This window comes from Mastigoproctus giganteus, chromosome 11, assembly GCF_048544385.1.
Source record: "Mastigoproctus giganteus isolate SK-2022 chromosome 11, ASM4854438v1, whole genome shotgun sequence".
NCBI classification, from domain to species: domain Eukaryota; kingdom Metazoa; phylum Arthropoda; class Arachnida; order Uropygi; family Thelyphonidae; genus Mastigoproctus; species Mastigoproctus giganteus.
In genome coordinates this window covers 54,780,316-54,802,380 of record NC_143585.1, presented here as the reverse complement: position 1 = coordinate 54,802,380, position 22,065 = coordinate 54,780,316, and the positions used below count along the sequence as shown (strand labels likewise).

At 36.0% G+C, this 22,065-nt stretch overlaps 1 protein-coding gene across 1 annotated transcript in view; it reads left to right on the top strand.

Annotated features, from left to right (window-relative positions):
- The window catches only part of rg (A kinase anchor protein rugose), a 1,582,765-nt gene that overhangs the window by 325,707 nt on the left and 1,234,993 nt on the right, over positions 1–22,065 (top strand). Inside the window, exons 16-19 of the mRNA XM_090384432.1 lie at positions 6,368–6,536; positions 15,733–15,875; positions 17,066–17,087; positions 21,692–21,707. Of these exons, the coding sequence (XP_090240558.1) occupies positions 6,368–6,536; positions 15,733–15,875; positions 17,066–17,087; positions 21,692–21,707 (350 nt within the window). The remainder of the gene's footprint in view (positions 1–6,367; positions 6,537–15,732; positions 15,876–17,065; positions 17,088–21,691; positions 21,708–22,065) is intronic.

Sequence of the window (22,065 nt, the reverse complement as noted above, 5' to 3'; positions counted from 1 at the left end):
ATTTTGAAGAATCTCGATGCTAAGAAAGCTCCAGGTCCTGATGGTATTTCTCCACTTGTTCTCAAAACCTGTGCTCCTGAACTTACTCCTATTCTTTGCCGCCTTTTTTCACTTTCTTATTCCAAAGGTGTTTTTCCTTCTGCTTGGAAATTTGCTCATATCTAACCAGTTCCTAAAAAAGGGTGACAAGTGACTACTAATGCTAAAATCCCTCCCATCCAATTATCGTCCCATTGCAATTACTTCTACTCTTTCTAAAGTAATGGAAAAATCAATTAACCGCCAACTCTTAAACTACCTAGAAACCTTCCGTCTGATCAACGATCGCCAGTATGGATTCCGTCAGTGTCAATCCACTGGTGATATTCTGGGTTATGTTACCCTTTTATGGACTAATTCAGTGGAAAGGTTTGGTGAAACACAGGTAGTTGCTCTTGACATCTCAAAGGCTTTTGATCGTGTTTGGCATAAAGGTCTTCTTAACAAGCTTCCATTTTATGGTTTGCCAGCTGTTTTTAGTAATTGGTTATCCAGTTTTCTCTCTGATTGCTCACTGAGGGTGATGGTAGATGGCTCTCTGTCTTCTAACTTCTCCACTAATGCCGGTGTCCCCCAAGGTTCAGTTCTTTCCCCCACTCTTTTCCTCTTGTATATTAATGACCTTCTTCCATTAACTGGAAATCCTATCCATAGTTTTGCCGATGATAGCACATTGCATTCCACTTTCCATTTTGAGAAACCTTATCCTGCTCAATCAGCTTCAACTTCTCGAAAATCTGCTACCAATTCCTTAAATGCCGATCTTCAGGTAATTCTCCAGTGGGGCAAAGACAACTTAGTTGATTTCAACCCTTCTAAAACTCAGTCTTGTCTTATATCTCACAAAAAGGATTCTTCTGCTCCTATGCTTATCTTTAGTGACACTCCGATTCCTAGGCAAAATGATATATCTCTTTTGGGGATTACCCTGACTTCTAATCTCTCTTGGCACAAGCACATTACAAACATTGCTTCCTCTGCATCTAAAAAACTTGGTTTTCTCTTTCGCTCTCGGCGCTACTTTTCTTCCAAACAGCTGCTCACTCTGTATAAATTGCAAACCCACCCTGCCATGGAATATTGTTCTCAAATCTGGGGTGGTGCCCCCAAAACCTCTCTCAAGCTTCTTGATTCCATTCAGAAGAGGGCAGTTAGGTTAATTAATGACTCATCTCTAACAGAGTCTATCCACTCACTGTCTCCTAGACGTACTGTTTCTGCTGCATGCCTCTTCTACCGATACTTCCATGGGCACTGTTCTTCTGAATTGGCTTCTATAATTCCTGCTCTCTCTTTCAAAACAGTCCGAACACATGCCGCCACCAGCCAACATCCATTTACTGTCCAACTCCAAACCCACAGAACCAACTTTTCGTCTTCCTCATTAATTCATTCAACTGCCGTTTTCTGGAACAACCTTCCTTTATATGTATTTCTTGAAAATTACAATCTACAGAAGTTCAAGTCCAATCTCAACAAATATCTTCTTTCGTCTTCTCAACCTCCAACCCAAGCACGGTACTAAGTACTATAGGTTCTAATACCTCTCGTGTTTGGGGTTCACATAAAAAAAAAAAAAAAAAAAAAAAGTTCTTAGCAAGAAAAGGAATCTAAGAGAATAGCTAACATTCCGGCAGTTATATATCAAAATATATTTCCTTTATTTTCATCTTGAATATTTGTAAAACTTTTTTAATATATTTACAAGAAAAAACTAATAATTATGAATTTCAAATGTTGCTATAGTACAAAAATGTATTAAGAAAAATTAAAGTTAAATCCATTCTCACAAAGAATATGTAGGGTGATTAGCTGACATAATGACTGCTGAAACTTGGAGAATTTTCATGCTCAGCAAAGCTGAATATATAATTAACGCTGTGATGACATTTACCTTTAATTGAGGAAATATTTTTGTAGGTACAGTAATAGCTTTCAGACAAGGCTATCTGTTATTACTGACATAGCTTTAACGGGTCTTAAATTAATTACTGATATTTATAGGTTGAGCAGATTTAAGTCGATAGATATCAGTGGCCACTAAATTTAACTTTTAAATTAAAGGATGTAACACTTGCAATATTATACATTGGCAACTTAATCTCAGGCTAAGCCACCTTTAAAAAAAAGGGTAACAATATTAAAATTTTCCAATCAATATTTTCTGCCGCTTTCTGTTATTAATTTTGCCTTCTACTCTTTTTCCTTTTAAAAGTGATCCACTAATGATATCGTTAAATAATTGCCTGTTTAAAATCATTTTAATCTTTAGAATAGAATTTGCTGATTTATAGTTGAAGATAATATGCATTTTAATGAAAAGAAACAGTCTTACCTCAAGTTCAGGAGGTTTCTTTATTAAAACCATCATCTGATGATGGTTTTAATAAAGGTTTAATTGGTGATAATGGTTTTAATAATTATTAGTCCACAAGCTTTTACCTTCTGATATTTGAAGCAGAAAATAAAAGCTTTTAACTTTCAAAACTTAATTTTTCTTTTTCTTTTAAAGGAATTAATTGCTTACTTTTCTATGAAAACACATTTTTTAAACTTCAGGAATAACTGAAATTATTGAAACAAACTTTCAGCATCCACAACTGGTATACAGGTAGTTCCTGATTTTGAGTTAATTCGTTCCTAGTGTACTCTCATAAAGCGGGAATTTATTTCCCATAGACATAATGTTAAAAACAGGGGTTATGTTCTCAACAATGAAGTTATTTAGCTAATTAGTTTATGTTTAAACAATGATTGATTTCTCCAAAGAAATGAAAACATAGCCTGTAAAATTAAGCAAATTATAATTTAAAGAAATTATTTATGATTTACTAATGTTTATTCTTAATTATCGACTAAATGCACGCTCGCTGATCACTCATTGTTGAGTCGGCACTCGTTGTTTTGTTGCACAAGGAGTCATCTTCTTCAGAAATGCTTCAAGAGGTGTTTGTTTCCAAGATCTCTTTTCTTTATAAATTTCATGATAGAATGAATAAGCATTTTTTAATGGCACTCACAAATTGCAAACTGACACGATAAGTGCAAGTGAGATTGCAACTAACACGATTTGTAGGGAGTAACAAGTTTATGAAGTTAAAAAAAAAGAATGAAGAGAAGATTCTGAAAATTTATTTATGTTTTTGATATGATTGAAGATTGCAGTGAAGGAGAAACACATTTCACCATAATAACGTAAAAACCCACACAATTCCAGCATCAGTATTTTTGCAAATGCAACAACAAGTTTACTACCCATTTATAATTGATTGCACTAACAGAAAAGCCCAATAAACCGGAAACTGCAAATTGTTTTTATTGTTTTATGGTCGTGATCTCCAGAAATATCACAAAGGTGTTCAAGATTGATTCTTATAACAGAACATATGATAACTATTAAAGTGTAGTGCGTTTTCATGATTTGAATTGGTAACTAATACAATTTCCATTATAAAAAGGACCTTTTAGAGAGATAAATATGAGGGTGGTTCAATAAAGAATTGCCCTGACCTAGCTGCAGAGGTGCTAGCCTGTTGATTCTTGGCACAAGTTTTATTCCTTCTCTATGTAGCCACCATGCAGATTTACACATTTTTCCCATTGATGGATGAGGCTACGGATACCGTTTTTGTAGAAGTGGTGAGGTTGGTCTTTGAATAATGACTCTTGCTGAAATGAGTGTCTCGTCGTCAGGGAAGTCGGTTCTCTGAAGAAATGATTTGAGGGAAGGAAACGAAGAACTCCGATGGTGCAAGATCGGGTGAGTAGGCTGGATAGGGCGGTATTTCATATCCACAAGTGGCCACTTGTGTTGTTGCAATTTCAGAAATGTGAACCGGGGCATTGTCTTGAAGCATTCTCACACCTTTAGGCAGCATGCCACGCCTACATGTTTTGATTTTCTCCTGTAATTTTATGAGTAAGTTGCATAATAGGCACCTGTAATTGTTCTACCTTTCGGCATGTAATCGGTCATTATTACACCTTTCTCATCCCAACACTGTCAGCAAGACCTTTCCTGCTGACGCTTGGATCCTTGCCTTATTGAGGGGTGGGGAACCATGATGCCTTCTTGTGGGTTTGGGGAACCATGATGTCGCAAATCCATGGACTGCTTTTTACTTTCAGGGTCAAAATAGTGTACCCAACTTTCATCCTGAGTGATTAGACGAGAGAAAAAGTCTTCCTCATTTTTTTGGCACACAGGACTAACAACTCTTTTGATTCCTGTTTCAATCAGCCTTCTGGAAACCAGTCAATAATCAGGGAATTCATCTTGCACTCAATTTTCGTAAATGAAGTTGGTCTTGAAGGACTATTTCAACAGAGCCCACACTAATCTTCACCTCCTGGGACAAAATCCGGCGGTCTTCCATGATTAACGATCCACTTTTCTGTTTGTGCTGTCATCAGTGGCTGAATGGGGACGACCTGGAATGGGCTCAGATTCTACCGATGTCATACCACACCTAAACTGTCTATGCCATAGAATGGAGGTTCATCCATATATATATATATATATATATATATATATCCACATGACTGCTCTATATATATATATATATATATATATATATATATAGAGCAGTCATCTCCTCATGGATTTCTTTAGGAGATTTCCCCTTCAAGAACAGATACCGGATTAAAGCTCTGGCTTCAACTTTGTCCATGATGCTACTTCGTCACATGTTCAGCTCTGTAAGAGAAAAACAAATTAAGACATGGCTGAAATTTTACACTTTTAGTACAAAGATATGCATGATGCTACACACAAAATATCACGACTCTACAGTATATGGCAGTAGGTGAGGGCGATTCTTTATTAAACCACCCTCGTAGCTTTGTTATATAGCAAAAATTTCAGCTTCCAAGGTCTTGGAACGAATAACTAAAAAATAATGTGTTATTGGGTTCACATTAACCATATTTTCACAATACAATGGTGTCTCTGGAATGGATTAATGTCATAAAGCGGGGTGTCACTGTATTGTATAGCTACAAACGTGGTTTGAAATGTGGAATTTATGAATGTTTAACATTCATTTTTTGCAATTAATATTCATATTTTCGATTTATTTTGTTGATACTTGAAAAAAAAAAAAACTCGTAAACCCAGGAACTCGTAAAGTGGGAACTGCCTGTACTTATTCTGCTTTAAAATGCCTTTTAACTTATTTCACTACTTTACACTCATCAGAAGCAAAACTGCCCTTTGGATTTTTTTTTTTTTTTTTAACCTTTTTTCTTTTCTATCAATAAGACAGCAGTGCCAGCAATGACTTAGTGACAAAAGCATTAAATGCTTCCTTTTGTCTGATTGGTGGTTCAGTCAGGTAGATTTATAATGAACTCTATGTGAAATAGCAAAAATTATTAAAATTGTTATTACACGTCAAAACCTGTGGGAATGATACAGGTTGTGCTGTATAAGTTCTTAAATGTTTTCTTTTATAAATTTACGTACGTTCACTTACTTAAAAATAAGTAAGTGAATGTACGCAAATTTATAAAAAAAACTTTTAAGAACCCCCCACTAAGCCCTAAAATCATTTCATATTTACATTGTTTTGACAAGTGACTATCAGTCTGCAGTTCCACAGTTCAACACTAGGCAGTCTTTACAGTGATTGAGTATAGTTGATTAGACTGTACTATGCTTTAGCAAGGAACAGGTACATTTGCAATTGCCCCTTGCATTTTATAAGCTGCTGAGAAAAAGAAACCAGAAAATTCTCTGCTTGATTGGACAGCCTAAGAAGCCTAAGGACTGACTTATAAGCTGGAGCACACAGAGCCTTTATCTAAGTCATGAGCAATCTAGTGGGGATGAGGGGGGGAAATTCCTTGGGAGACTATGCCAACATGAGGTGTTTGTTTGCCATAGAATTTTTAAATAATGGGGTGATATTAATTCATGAGTTCTTTCTTTTAATTTTTATGCTCCTAATTTACATGCTTCATCCACAGTGTTTTTTCAGTATGTGTTTGGGTTGAATTCTGCTAAATTTTAAATTCTTGGCCACTTAATCATTTTAAAAGTTTGTGAAATTAAAAACCTCAGATGACTAGAAATATTTGAATTAAATACTCAGATTAATACTGTTCATTGGAGAATAAATCTTAATAAATTAGAAATAACGATCAACCTTGGTGACATGGTAACAAGCAAATAAAGAAGTACATTAGTATTCAAAATTTTGCATTTTGTTATATTGTTAATTATTTCTGTGTTCATAAAAGTACTTAATTTTTGGAAATTTTATTTGCATGTGAATAAAATTTGTATGCAAAAAGATTAGTGGTTATATATATTTTTTATCATTCATAGGTTCAAACTAAGCTGTACACATACTTGGCGACAGACTTTCTGGCTGATACTCAGATTTATGGCAATGTGAGAAGAATAAGTACAGTTCTACAGACTATGCACACTCTGAAATACTACTACTGGGTTTTAAATCCACGAAACAAGAGTGGCATTACGCCAAAGGGTGTAGGTAAGTTGGTATAAATAATCTGTTCATGCATTATTGCCAGGGAATTATAACCTTCCATGGCTTGTGGTCATCTGACCTGGACACAACTTTTTTTTCTTTTACTGTTATTTTTGGAGTGTGATCATATTCTTCCATGTGCCTCTCTCTCTTCAAAAAAATTAGGATGTTTTGGTTCACTACAACTTGAAAGGGTTAATTGCTTAGTGGTATATAATAGACATCATGAGGGTAAGTGGTTCCATTTTTGGGAGCATATATAATATACAGTATATATGCTTCAAAAATAGGAGTGGATGATTATAGTATGCATTTGAATAAGGGAATGATTCCTGTATACGGGATCTCTCAAACTGGCTCCGTCATATGCAGTGAATTTTCCTGCAATGGAAAATTCCTTTCTAATTTCTCTCTAAGCAGTGGCATTATGTGTGATCTTATTAAATGGAATTTTTAACCTTGGAAACAGGCAGTTCCAATTTATGGGTTGTAAAAACTGAGAAATTAATGGAAGTGGGGGAGGGGTATAAAATAATAATAATATTAAGATTCTTAGCAAAGCTTATTATCTTAGTACTCTCCTCTATATCCGTATTGGTTAGGGTTAAATTTACATAAAGGAAAGAAATTTTTAATAGATTAATTAATTTAAAAACATGTCTCTAGGAAGAGGTAGTGCACCACTTTTTCCTGGTTGTCATTTATAAAATTATATTTAAAATTAACTAAATGCACAAGACATAATACGTTAAGAGTAAGAGTTTATATATATACTCTATATATCTATATAATATTGGTGTAGATACACCATAGACAACTCTTAAGAAACTATGATGGTAGTGTGGGAGGCATCATTTGCTCTGTATCTCATATTGTGCTCTTCCTTCACAATTTGCTATGGTATTGCACTACCTCGAATAAGTAATGCTTCGCTAATAGAGAAGACTATTGTTACTTATTCTCAGTGAGTACCACCACCCAGACGGCACTGTTTCAAAGCTATTGGCCTATCATCGGTGGGAGGGCAGGTACCCTGGTATTGCAGACATGACAACCCAGTTGTGAAGATATTATATAGATAAAATTATATGAAGAAGATTCGAGTGTTGAAATATAATTTCAACTTCTTCATATAATTTCTAAAATATAACTTCTTCATATAATTTTATAAATGACAACCAGGAAAAAGTGGTGCACTTCCTCTTCCTAGAGACATGTTTTTAAATGAATTAATCTATTAAAAATTACTTTCCTTTATATAAATTTAACCATAACCAGTACGGATCTAGAGGTGAGTACTAAGATAATAAGCTTTGCCAAGAATCTTAATAGATGATCAACAGTACTTCAAGCTTTCAGCTGTAAAATTAGTCAATAATAATAATAATCAAAAGATACAGGGTATCCCTTGCATTCCGCACTTAATTTGTTCTGTGAAATCGTCTCGCAAAGTGAATTGACCTGTAATGGATAAAATAAAAAAATAACTATATAAAATTTAGAAAGAAATGATATTTATTTATAGCGTTCTGAATTTCTCTAAAAACTTTAGTGTTTCTCTGTTTGTTAGGATCATTGTCATTAATGATATTAATGGCATTGTCAATGTGCTTAAAAACTCATCCATTTTCCTTGTTGAAAGTTGTTTAACAGGTTCAGCAACAGAGGGGTCATCATCTTCTTCATTTAAGTCTTTCACTAATTTGACAAGATTCTTATCAGTTAGTTTCCCTTTGTGGGATCAAAGCAACCCATCCACGTTGGCCTCATTTGCATCTTTATATCCAGCTCTCCTTGCAGTGGCAACAATGTCACACGTTGAATTTGAAAGTTCATCTTCAGGCTCAAAGTCACAAGGCTCAGTAACATCAGACCAAATCTCTTTCCAAACTGCCTGCATGCAAGACTGTGAAACTTCTGCCTATGCATCACCAATGTTACCATTTGCTTTCTTCATGTGATAGTTCTTCCAAAAATCTTCCACAGAAAGTTGATCTTCACCATCAGTATCCTTGACTATCTGAATAATGTCCTCTTGAGATAATAAATTTTGAAAGTTGCAATGATACTCTGATCCATAGATTGGATAAGAGATATTGTATTTAGCAGGATCTTAACATCAAATTCCTTTCTAATTTCTCTCTAAGCAGTGGCATTATGTGTGATCTTATTAGGTACCATTCTCGTTGCACTTTTACAAATGTATTTAATTTTCTAAGCTTGATTCCTTATTGTTCTTAACGTTGATTCAGATTCTTCTGGCTCTGATAGTGACAGCACTCTGTTAGTTACATTCATACCTCTTAATCACATCTAAGGGTTATTATAGATTTCCTTTGTTTTTTACTGCTGGCAGCATTTTGGTCACTGTTTTTACATTTTTCCATGGGATTGATCTTAAGTTACGCTACAATGTAATATGTTGCATAAATTTAAGAAGACAAAATATCATTTGTGATGCTTCTGATTTTGTAGCCGTAGAGAGACTGAACACTCCCAGCACCATGTGCTTATGACATGTACATGGTGATTGAGACCACTTTTTATTTTGATTTTTTTGAGATCATGTTATAGTGAAAATGCATAAAGTGAGATAGTGTATAATAAGGGATACCTGTATAGCTGAAGAAATTTCCAGTAATGAGAATGGGATTAATTATGTAAATCCACTACTATCATTCACCCATTAACTCCTGATTAAATAGCTCTTTTATAAATAGTATCAATATCCCTATCCCACTAACTCAAGGTGTATGGATGCTGAAAATAAATCTTTACAGACTTTTTTCCCATTACTATGTTTGTGATTTTTCTTAGTATATTGATCCTGGCATTCTCCATTTGGCCTCTAAAATTTGACTGTTTTTTTCCCCAAAAGTTAGATTCAGAAATACTTCTAATCCTTTTTTTTCTAAGATACTTTTATAAGTTTTACCCGTTAAACTATTGAACCCAATATAATTATTTAAAAATTTTAGCTTTATACCTGATTCAGAGGTCAGAATAGTAAATTAATTGTGATTTAATTTAACTGTTATTCAGTGTATAGTCTGAGAATATTATATGTGTAATCATTGCCCATGTTGTTAATTGCTGGCATGAACAAAGTGTTTAAGGTAGTAAAACTGGCAGAGAGTGAGAAGAGAAGAGAGGTGCTCTCTTTAAAAATTGTTGAGCAGAGTATTTGCCATAGAAATGAAATAAGGTAATTTTTTCAGAAGGTTGTTGCATTCCCTATTGTATTTTTCTGCAAAGTTGCTGAGGCTAAAGCAAAAATGGAAATAGAAGTTTTGTTGGTATTATTTTTTCTTTTAGGAATGTATAGTTTCCCATAGATATAGCTGTTCACTTGTGAAGAGCTATATCTATGGGAAAATTTAATTACGTAAATTAAATTAAATTTACGTAATTTAGTTTGCATGATTAAAGTGTATTTCCGTTGAATTTTTAAGTTTGCCAAACTTGGCAGTAAGAACCATTGTAACCCAGTTAAACTTTGAGAAGTTACTAGTTCAAGCTATGATATTTAAACTGACATCTTCATAAGATTGCTGAATGAAATTATAAGGCAATCTTAAATAAAGGTAATAACCCTAAAATTGATGCAAGGCCAATATCATGAAGAATATGCTACAGAAGGTAAGCTTTTCTGTGACTTAAGCTATCCAGAGCAAAAATTAATTGCATAATTTAACACTATATGCTCCTGTCACATTGACCTCGATTGCATAGTATGTTCGAATTAATATTGATCGAGATTATCGTTATTAGCCCTATGGTGCAAGGAAGCCCGAGGCTTTTGCTGCACCAGACCAAAAAAAAAAAAAATTCTGCATTTCCCTGAGAGAGAGAGAGAGAGAGAGAAAGAGAGAGAGAGAGAAAGAAGAATGATGATATCCAGCTCAGGACCTGGATGTGCTAAGACCATACTCATCCGATGTGAATCAGTGAGCAGTAAAATTTAAGCAATTCTCGCAGTACCAAATGTACTGCTGAATTGCTTAAATTTTAGACGGTCAGTTAAATTCATCGGGCTGTGTGCCCATTTGATAGGTCTTGGGGAGAACACTGCATCTCATTCATGACATCTCATCTCAGAAGCCTATGGCAGATATAAGCTAGTCTGTAATCAGGTCACAAAGGAGGTTAGGCAGGCAAAGGCAAATTACGAGAAATCCATGGCAAAAGATGCTAAGAAAAACAGCAAGGATTTCTTTACTTATATAAACTCTAAAACGAAGGGGATGAATCTGATTGGTCCACTTGATATCGATGGATCGACTGTTGATGATCCTGCCCAGATAGCAATCAAACTGAATGAGTATTTTGCATCTACATTCACACATGAGGAGTTATTAAGGTTTGGAAATGGCAGAAGGTTATCAAATTGTAGCAGGATACTTAATGATTTTATAATAACTGAGAGTAAAGTGGAGGAGAAATTGTTGAAGTTAAACATAAGAAAAGCACCTGGAGTGGATGGGATCTATCCAGTTGTATTGAAGGAGGCGGCAAAGCAACTAAGCAAACCCTTGGCCATAATTATGAGAGCATCCTTGGACTCAGGGGAGGTTCCCACGGACTGGAGATGTGCAAATGTATCCCCAATTCACAAAGGGGGATCGAAGGGTGACACGAGTAATTACAGACCAGTTAGTTTAACTTCTGTTCTGAGTAAAATAATGGAGTCATTGGTTAAAGATGCATTGCAGGATCATCTAGACAAGACTGCTGCAATAATTCAGGCACAGCATGGGTTTGTTAAGGGAAAGTCTTGTCTGACAAATTTGATAGGATATTATGATGTGGTTACAAAGGAACTGGATGCAAAAAATAATTTTGATATCATCTATTTGGATTTCAGGAAAGTTTTTGACACTGTTGTGCATGAAAGACTGTTGTACAAATTGGAGCAGAATATTATTAAGGATAAGTTGCTACAATGGATAAAAGGATGGTTAAGTGGGAGAAGACAGAGGATTGTAATCAGTGGGTGCTGCTCTTCGTGGACTAATGTTATTAGTGGAGTCCCACAGGGTTCGGTGTTGGGTCCTCTGTTGTTTTGTATATTTATCAATGATATTGATGCAGGTATATCAGGCTTAATGTCGAAGTTTGCAGATGATACAAAGGTTGGCAGGGTTGTTAATGACAGTAATGGCGGTGTGCTACTGCAACAGGATCTAGATAATTTGGGCAGATTGGCTAAGAAGTGGCAACTGAAGTTTAACCTTGACAAATGCAAAGTACTGGGTAACCCCAGAGAAACGTACCAACTGTGTGGTACTACACTTAACTGAAGATGGTAGAAAATGAAAAAGACCTGGGAGTAATTGTGCAGGCAGATATGAAGTTTTCTGAGCAATGCAGACAGGCTGCCAGGGCAGGTCATGGGGTTTTGTCAATGATATATAGGAGTTTTGCTAGCAGGGAAAAGGAGGTGATTATTCCTCTGTATAAGGCAATGGTCAGGCCATGCCTTGAGTACTGTGTACAGGTCTGGAGGCTTCATTTTAGGAAGGATGTAGATTTACTTGAGCGTGTACAGAGAAGGGCAACAAGATTGGTGAGGGGAATGAAGGGATCCTCTTACCAAGAGAGGCTTAAGTTCTGCTGAGTGGCTGGAGACTAGGCACCTGCGCGGTGATCTGATTGAGGTGTGTAAGGCCTTGAATGGGTTGAGCACGCTGAATTCTGATGGGATCCTTCCACTTGTTCAGATTACGAACCTAAGGGGGCATAAATTTAAATTAAGAAAAGACAGATGTAGAATAGATGTGTGGAAATTTGCCTTTAGCCAGCGGGTGGTTAATTGCTGGAACAGACTTCCATCTCTCATTGTGGAAGTTGGTAGGTTGGATAAATTTAAGGAGGAACTGGACAGGCATTTGGAGGGAATGGTGTGATTTTTTTTTTTTTTTTTGGCTGATGCTGCATGAGCTCATACACATGCTTTCTTGTATCACATGCCACCACCACCACCACTACTACTACTACTACATGCGGAGCTGATCGCTATAGTCTTCTCCACTTGTACTGAACTTTGATTAGATCTAGATTAGATTATAGAGCCCCATTTTATGACTGCTCGAAAAAACTCTGTTAGCATATCTTAATACAGTATGACATGGTGTGTTTAGGATTTCCTTTTGGGGCATTCGGGACATTGGCAGTTCAGAGCCTATATATAGAAGCCATGTACCTCCACTTCCTCTTCAGAGGAAGCCCCTGCTCCTTAATTATGTGGTTAAAATATATAACCTTCCTTCTCATCCTATCTCTGTGATCCACAATGATAAACCTCATTAAAAACAAATCTACGGGAATCCTATAAAAGCTCATTCAGGAGTGGAATCTGCATGAAAGCAATGCTCATTAAGACAAAGGTATTTTGCAGCTGTTATGGAAAATGTGCATACCCTCATGTAATAACTAGTTCTGTAACTGGGGGGAACTGTCCCTGCAGAGGTCTTCACGAGTCTAAATAAATTTTTTATTTTTACCCAGCCTGGCCCGAAGTCTAGACAACCCGACCCAAGCCCGAATTTTTTTTAAAGAACCGATTTTTATCCCACCTCAATTGAAACTTTTTATAAATAAAATTGCTAGCATTTGAGGTTTCATAATAATAAAAAAAATAAACTTTCAGATTCAAAATTCAGTATTAAAATTATATAACAATAATAATTATCCAAAATAATTATCAATATTAATTATATAAAAAAGAAAATAAAAAAAGTTCTAAAAAAAATGTAATAAATTTTCAATTTACCATATTTGATATAATTCCAAAATGAATATCGATATCCACCTTCACCTAAATTAAAAAATTAGGACTGACTGTCACTTCTGTTACTGGCAATTTTCACTGTATGAATGATGTGTAAGCATTCCCCTTACCTGTATTTCTTAATTATTCGTCAGTATTGGATATAAGAAGCAGTTAGAAACTAGTAGAACTAGGGATTAACGGAATCACACTTTTTATAAATACTGTACACATACAACTAAAAAGGAATCCATTGTCAGGGGTCGTAATGACTCATATACCCTTGATGTAATGTAAATTGCAACTATGCCCACTTAAGGGCTACTTTACTGAGCAAAAATTCAGCTAGTTCATTTCAAAGAAAGAGTGCAAATTTCAGTAAATTTTGGAGACGTTGGAAAAGTGCACTTTATTGATCAGTTAAAGGTGTCAACAGACAACTAATACACATTTTTTATAAAAACCTTTTAAGAATTTAAATGCATAATGAAATATTTAAAAAATATATATGTAGGAAATAGTCCGAAATGTTTTGAAATAACAATTCATTACGATTATTTGTACCCAAATTGAGCCCGAACATTGTTCATGTTACCCGGCCCAAGGGCCGAGTTGGGCGGAAGCTCAAGGACCAGGCCCAAGCCCTTGCAGACCTCTAGTCCCTGGACAATCAAACCTAGAAACAACATGCTGCCCATTCCTTGGTGAATACACAAATCCTGCAAATTTATACTGATGGCTCCAAGAATGACACAGTTGTGGGAGCTGCTGTGGTCCTACCAACATCGATGACCTCTATTTCATTACTCCAAGAATGCAGTGTGGTCACAGTTCTCCTGGTTCTGTTCGAAGGACTGAAAGATTGTGATTGTCTTTAGGCCAGACTTGGGAGAATATCATGTTAGCAAGCTGATATCCCTATAGATTAGAGATGTCCAAATGTCTCTTGTATGAAAAAGGAAAATCAAAAGAGTGAATGAGCAGATATAGACCTGATAGTTTGACTTTATGTGCTAGGGAAGATTATGGAAGCCTTAGTTAAAAATGTACTATGGGGTTGGAATGGAATTATAAGGGAATAACAGCATGGCTTTATTAGGGGCATGTCTGACTAATCCCATTAGCTACTATGTCGATGTTACCAAAGAATTGGATGCAGAGAGTAATTTTAACATCTTTTACTTAGATTTCTGTTTAAAATAATTAAATGCACGTGGCATAATACTTTAAGAGTTTAGTATCTATATAATATCGGTGTTTAGATACACCATAGACACTCTTAAAAAAACTACAAAGTAGTTGTTGTGGGCATCATTTGCTCTTTCTCATATTGTGCTCCACCTTCACGACGAGTTGCCATGATACTGCACTACCTCAAATAAGTAACACTTCACTAATAGAGAAGACTATTGTTACTTATTCTCAGTGAGTACCACCACCCAGACATGTTTCAAGGCTATTGGCCTATCATCAGTGGGTGGGCAGGTACCCTAGTATTGCAGACATGACGACCCAGTTGTGAAGTTAATCGCACAATATGAGAGATGCCTGGGTGGTGGTACTCACTGAGAATAAGTAACAATAGTCTTCTCTATTAGTGAAGCGTTACTTATTTGAGGTAGTGCAGTATCATGGCAACTCGTCGTGAAGACGGAGCACAATATGAGAAAGAGCAAATGATGCCCACAACAACTACTTTGTAGTTTTTTTAAGAGTGTCTATGGTGTATCTAAACACCGATATTATATTAGATTTCTGTGAAGCTTTTCATACAGTCTATATTAGTGATTATAGTATAAATTAGAGAATTGTGGCATTGAGGGAAGTTATTGCCATGGTTAAAGGATATGGTTTAATGAGAGAGAGAGAGAGAGAGAGAGAGAGAGAGAGAGAGAGAGAGAGAGAGAGAGAGAGCGCGCGCATTGCTCATCATCAGCTAATGTTATGAATCAGTCTCATTACTGTTTCTAATATTTATTAACCACTTAGCAGGAATGTGGTACAGGCAAGCAACATTTTTATTCCTTAGTTTTGTTTTGAATGGAAATATTCATCGAACTGTTGTAGCATTATGTAATTTAATGCAAAGCTATGCATTTTCCATATTTTTTCTGAAATATAACCAATTTTTGTTGTGGGTTTTTGTGACATTCCTGCCTCGAATGTTCTGCTTCTGCCAGTATTGTGAAATAAGGGGTGCACTTTTGATATACTTTATTGTTGGTAACCCTGTAGAAATGAATGTTCATCAAGCAGAATCATAAATATGTTGTTTAGAAAACATGATTTAAGGATCTAGAGAGGTCATCTATTTTAAGTAACAAATTGTTTTCTGCTTAGATTTGTTATTTAAATTTGTTTTAAAGATTTCTGGTATTATTATTATTATTTAGTCTGAATTTTCTTAAATTTATGTTTTCTGTTCTTAAGATGGTCCCCGTCCTAATCAGAATGACATTATGTCCATACGGGCTTATATTCTGTTATTTCTGAAACAGTTAATATTAAAAGGAAATGGTGTTAAAGAGGATGAACTACAAAGTATTCTGAATTACTTAACCACCGTCCATGAGGTAATTTTTTCTTTAATATTTTGTTATGCTTTATTAATCTTTAAGGCTTATTCTTGATTGTTCTTCATAAGTTCCTTCCAGATTTTTAAAAATGTCATATATCATCAAATAAAAAAAAGATAGAGTAAGGTAACATACATGTTATATCAAATAATTAAACTATGATTCAATTAGATTAATTACCATTTTACCACATGCAATTATGATCAAAAAACTACAGCACATATTTTGCAGGTAACAGCCACTGTTACCGTATGTGATGGGGGAAAAAAAACTGATTAATTAACTACAAAACAAAAGCCCTTGTTATTTTTTGAATTTACTACAAAACAAATTAAAATGATTAAAATAATAATGAAAGAAAGGCTTCCCCTTACTGTGGGATGTGGCGTCTCCATAGCCAGGTGGGCAGGAGCAGCAATGCATAGCACACACTTCTTGATTAGACCGGGGTTCGAGCCCATGACCACCAGATGCAGAAAGGTCAGGGAATGACTATTGCATATCCCCAGAGCAATATGGCCTTAGTTGCTAATGCTCCTAAAAACCAAATAACAAACAAACAACTTGTAAAAGTGTAACAAAAAATATATGTACTTAATACTTATTGAAGTGAACTGAGGAAAGCATGAATGTAATTGTAGCAACCCCTTTTAGTCTAAGTCATAAGAGAACCAAACAAAAAATGTAAATTTTAGATGAAGACCAATAGCAGATTGACTAAGTCAAATCTAATGCAAATGTGCAAAATGAAATCACTTTATTTGGTTGCTCTGTTACAACTCATACATATTTTTACACAGCTGTACTGCAGCCATTCTTTATTCACTTTATGTACTCTTATGTATGTTGTCTAAGAGAGAGAGAATAAGAGTGCTATCAGCATTTAGTTTATTCATTCCATAAATTTAAAATAGTGGTGAGTAAAATGTGCCCTACCTAGCTTTACAGTAAGCCTTGAGATCTAATTTCAGAAGCAAGAAACAGAGTATTTTCAACTTTGCAAATAAGTATTATATTACTATAAAATATTATTAAAAGAACTTTTTATGTTGTATTACTGATAATATAACAAATAATTTTACTATGAAAACATAAACCAAACAAAAGTTTCACTTTTGACAGCAATATGTGTTGTGCTATTTAGTTTTCTTGCTTTGGTATAGGTTCTGGATAATAACAGAACAAAGGAAAATATAAGTGACTGCCTCAGTACAGATGCTTGCCTTATTTGATGGCATTGGTTAATTTGTAATTTGTTAATGATAATTAAATAATTAATTTAATGTCATTTATAATGTGACCTACAAACAATTTTTATTTCTGAATTGGCCCTCATTCCAGATTGGTTGCTCACTGCTAATTAAAGCTTTGAACAGTTAATCAGTTCTCCTCACCTTTGCCTAGTCTCCAACTTTTCAGTTTGTAGAATTAGTCAAGGATGCCCTTCTGTGTCAATGACTAATCTTGTTGCTCTTATCTACACCATTTACAACAGATTTTCATCCTTCTTAAAATGAACCTTCCAGACCTGCATGCAGTACTTGAGACATGGCCTCAGGATATCCCATTGAGATTATTACTTTATTTAATACCACTCATATACCACGTTAAATTAAAAATATAGTTTATTAAGCTGTTCACCTGAACTTCTATACATTAAGGTGACGTTTCGGGCATCTTACTAATACCCGTCATCAGACCATGGCATGCTGATGATGAGTATTGGTAAGATGCCTGAAATCATCTTAATGTATAGTAATTTAGGTGAATAGCTTAATAAACTATATTATTAATTTCATGTGGTATATGCCTGTTATTAAATACAGTAATCTTAATGGAAAACAACCACGTAACATCCTTCCCAACTATATTATATCCCATTGTATATAAGGTCTAATCATTGCTTATACAATGGGATAATCACCTTGTCCCTGCTGTTAAAAATTCTTGTATGATTCATATAACCCTGTGAGCTACTCTTGTAGGCAGTCTACACTGTAGGCAGAGAATTTCATATTGAACTGTACATGCCTGAGTCTTTTGTTCTCCACCACCTTGTGTGTAGTAACACCCATTAGTATGTTATTCTGGGATTACTACGTCTTAAACCATATGCCTAATTTTTCTAGGTCTTGGTGCAATAGTCTGTATATTTTGAATACTGTTGTTAACAACCCTGCCAACCTTAGTATCATTTGCAAACTTAGACAATACGCTTCTATATCGCCTGGTAATTTGTATGCATCCCATGCCACGTGTCTCAGTACTTCATCTGACATCCATTTAGGTCTAAGCCTTGAACAGTATTTCTTTGTTGTTATGAAAAGATGCTACTATGTAAAGCCTAGTAACATCTTTGAATACTTCCCTGAATACATCCCATTTAGAATTTGCTGTTGATAACATCATCAGTTGGTCCCAGTGCACAGAATTTAAAAATTGTCTGAGATCACTGTAGTCACTCTTACAAAAGCAAAAGCCTTTCCCTTTACCCTTGACAGTAGTTATATCTTCAGTTAAATTCTATATTAGTACACTGTGATCACTGCCACAAAGTGGGTCTTTTACCTGCAGAATCTTATGCATGAAGAATCACTGCTGATAACCAGATCAAGAATATTCCTTCCTCTTGTTGCCTCTATAACATCCTGCTTTAGAAAACAGCCATCCAAGAAATCCACAAAAGTCTTGCTAGTGTGTGACTGACAAATGCACAAATTCTAGTCTACATTTTCAAGGTTAAAATCTCCCATGAGGAGACATTCTTATTTACTAGCCCACTCTATTTCTCTGTATAGTTGTTTTGCTATACTCATCACAGTCATTAGACCTATAACACACTCCTACTCTCACTTTTCTTTTCCCAGTCTTTATATCACATGATACTCACTCAACATTGTGCTCGTACCCCGTGTCAACTGTATGCACTGCCTTAGATTTAACATGCTTCTTAACTAAGAGCATTATCCCTCCACCTCTCTTGTTCTGTCTGGCCTTCCTGCATACATTGTACTCCCCATATTCAAATTTAGCATCACTAATAGGTAACACCATGTTTCTGCTATTTCTGCTATTCCTACAATGTCTGAATTTGATGACTTAATCAGTACTTCAAATTGATCAAATTTATTTACAATGCTCCTAGCATTAATGTACATGCAAGTACTTGCACATGTTTTTTGTAGTTTTGAAGCACAAAAGCTGCTTCAGCTATATTGTGCCTTGCACATGTTCTTACTCTTAGTTATCTTAACACAGCCCATGTATTTATTTGTTCCATGATGACCCACAGCAGGGCCTGAAGTCCCAGACATCTTGCTTTCCAGGCTGCTACATATACCAATAGAAGCAGGGCAAGAATAACTTTTGCCTCTGCCTGCAGCTCTAGTTAAGCTATTAGCCTATGCACCCTCCCCTCCACAAGCTATCAGTTTTTTGACCCACCTATCACTGCTTTGATAAGCATCAGCATATATTCTTGCATTCCTATAAAACCAGTCTCTCATGTTAACAGGCACAGGTCATGCTGATAAAAATTCTACCCCATGGGCCTTGCACAGTCTCTCTAGGGTCGAATTGATTGACAAGGTTCTCAACATATATTCCATCCTATTGTGTCTGGACAGAGCATTCAAAGCATTGCTGAAACCTAAATATATGATGCCAAAATGATTATTTGCATTCAATTCCTTTGTTACTATGTAATAATAGCTAATAAGATTGGTGAGACAAGGCACTTAACAAATCCATGATGTGATTTGTATAACTGCATTCAGGAAGAAACTCAGAAAATCTTAAGATTGTTTTGCAGTACTTCTTTGACTACTGATTCCATTATTTTCCTTGGAACAGAAGTGAGTTTTACAGGACTCTAAATACTGACTTTTCTCTATAATACATTGGTGTGCAAAACTTAAGGACCAACACTATTTCTAAAGGTTACAAGCACAAAATCAAATGAAACAGCCTGTGACGATTTGCATAACTGTGGCCGTTCAGTAGAAAGCTGGTGAACATTCAAAAATTTGAATCGTGATGAGATGGCTCACATAAACAGATAAAAGCAGCGGTTCAGCAGCTATGTTCAAATTACCGAATGATGAGCACGATTGTTACAGACATTCAATTGGTTTCATACGGTGCTACAGACAACGAAATGTCCAGTAGACAACATCTGGATGACTTTATCCGGGGTCGAATAATTGGGAAGCTCGAGGAAGGTCGAAGTGCGAGGAGTGTGGCTGCAGAGTTCGGTATCGCCCATAGCATCGTCTCACGTGCGTGGTCAGCCTTCAGAATGACAGGTACAGCTGTTTGAAGGACCAGTGGTGGTTGACCATGAAAAACAATGCCCAACGATGACTGCTATATACTCCTACAGGCCAAGAGGGACTGACACCAGACAGCAGGATCCATTGCAAACCAGCTGCACAGGATATCCCAGTTTACTGTGACCAGGCGACTCCACAAAGGTGGACTGTTTGCCCGACGGCCAAATGCTATTTCCCTTTAACACCTGCCCATCAGAGACACCATTTACAGTGGTGCATCAAACACAAGGACTGGACAGCAGCGCAATGGGGTAAGGTACTCTTTACTGATGAGAGTAGATTCAGTCTCAGCAGCGATTCTGGACGTCAGCTAATCTGGCGAGAGGTTGGCACATGGTATCACCCAGCAAACCCCACTGAAAGGGATTGATATGGCGGTCGAGGTGTTCTCATCTGGGGAGGCGTTATCTTGGATGGTCGTACACAACTCCAGATACTGGAAGGCAGTATTGTAACCGGTGCACACTACTGCACTGAGGTAATCCTTCCTCATGTGTGTCTGTTCCGAGGTGCCATTGGCCCCAAGTTTGTGTTTATGGATAATGCCACCATCGCACTGCAGCTGTTGATATGCTTTTGGAAAGTGAGGACATTGCTCATATGGATTGGCCTGCCCGTTCTGTCGATCTAAATCCCATCGAACATATACAGGTGGGACGCTCTGGGGAGACACCTAGCAGCACGTCCACACCCACCAGAAAATCTTCGCCAGCTGAAGAGGAATGGATGATGTTACCACAAGAACTTATCAACAACATTGTTCTAAGTATGGACAGAACCTGCATCGACATTAGGGGTGGCCATCTCTCCTATTGAGGACCATCTCTTCCCTTTGTTCCATCTTTGGCAGTGATGCATCTGTATCATGGCAGCCAGTGCTATGTTGCCATTTTTGAATGAAGTCCCTCTGTACTGTTTTGTTTCTGTTATTGTGTCGGTGTTGTTTCCTTCATCATTTCTGTACCTCACAAGGTTCCTTTGGTATGCTGTTCCCATATCCAGGCCACTCCTATGAGAAGCTACAGGTGAAAACCTTAGTGGTCCTTAAGTTTTGCACACCAGTGTAGCAGGACATTTGGATATCTCCAATCTATAGGGACATTCCCTGAATTCTTAATGCTGCAATAATTTTGGCCAAAAATCTGCTTACATATTTTGCTGCTTCTTTTAATATATTTAGTTAGATTCCTTCAGCTCTATGTGCCTTTTATACTTTTAGCTTCAGTAATTATCTTTCTTCTCAGTTATCACAAAATAATATAGTTCCCAGTTATAATTTGGTATACTTTTGGTACTTTCAATCATAAAAACTTCTTCACAATGAAAATTGATGCAAAATTTTTATTCATTTTGTCAGCCCTCTGAATAGGATCATCAATACTTATGCCATTATATCAAGTGAGCCAGTGGGTTCATTCCTTTCCTTCTGGTGTTTAAATAAACAGAACTCTTTGTACTTGGGAATTATTCTTCCACCAGTAGCTATGATGTTATCACTGTAGTGATACACTGGTCAGGCTATGTTACGTTAGATTTACTTGTAACTGTAATGTGTGGTGACGTTACTGCAGGAGGATGATTAACAGGTACTGAATTCTTTGAATTTTTAAGCCAAAGGCTTCTCAATCTTTCTTAGCTTTCTAATTCGCTTAGGTGACATGTTTACATGTTAGTTTGTACTTATGCAGAAGTTTGTATTCTGTGTGTCACTTGATAATTTATAAGCACATCGTGCATTTTTTTTTTTTTCTTTGCCACATAGTCTTATCAATTTATCTGACATCCATTTTGAACAACTATTGCATACAAAATTTTGGTAAACCTTGAACAGTGTCCCTTGGTATAAAAAGCTTCAT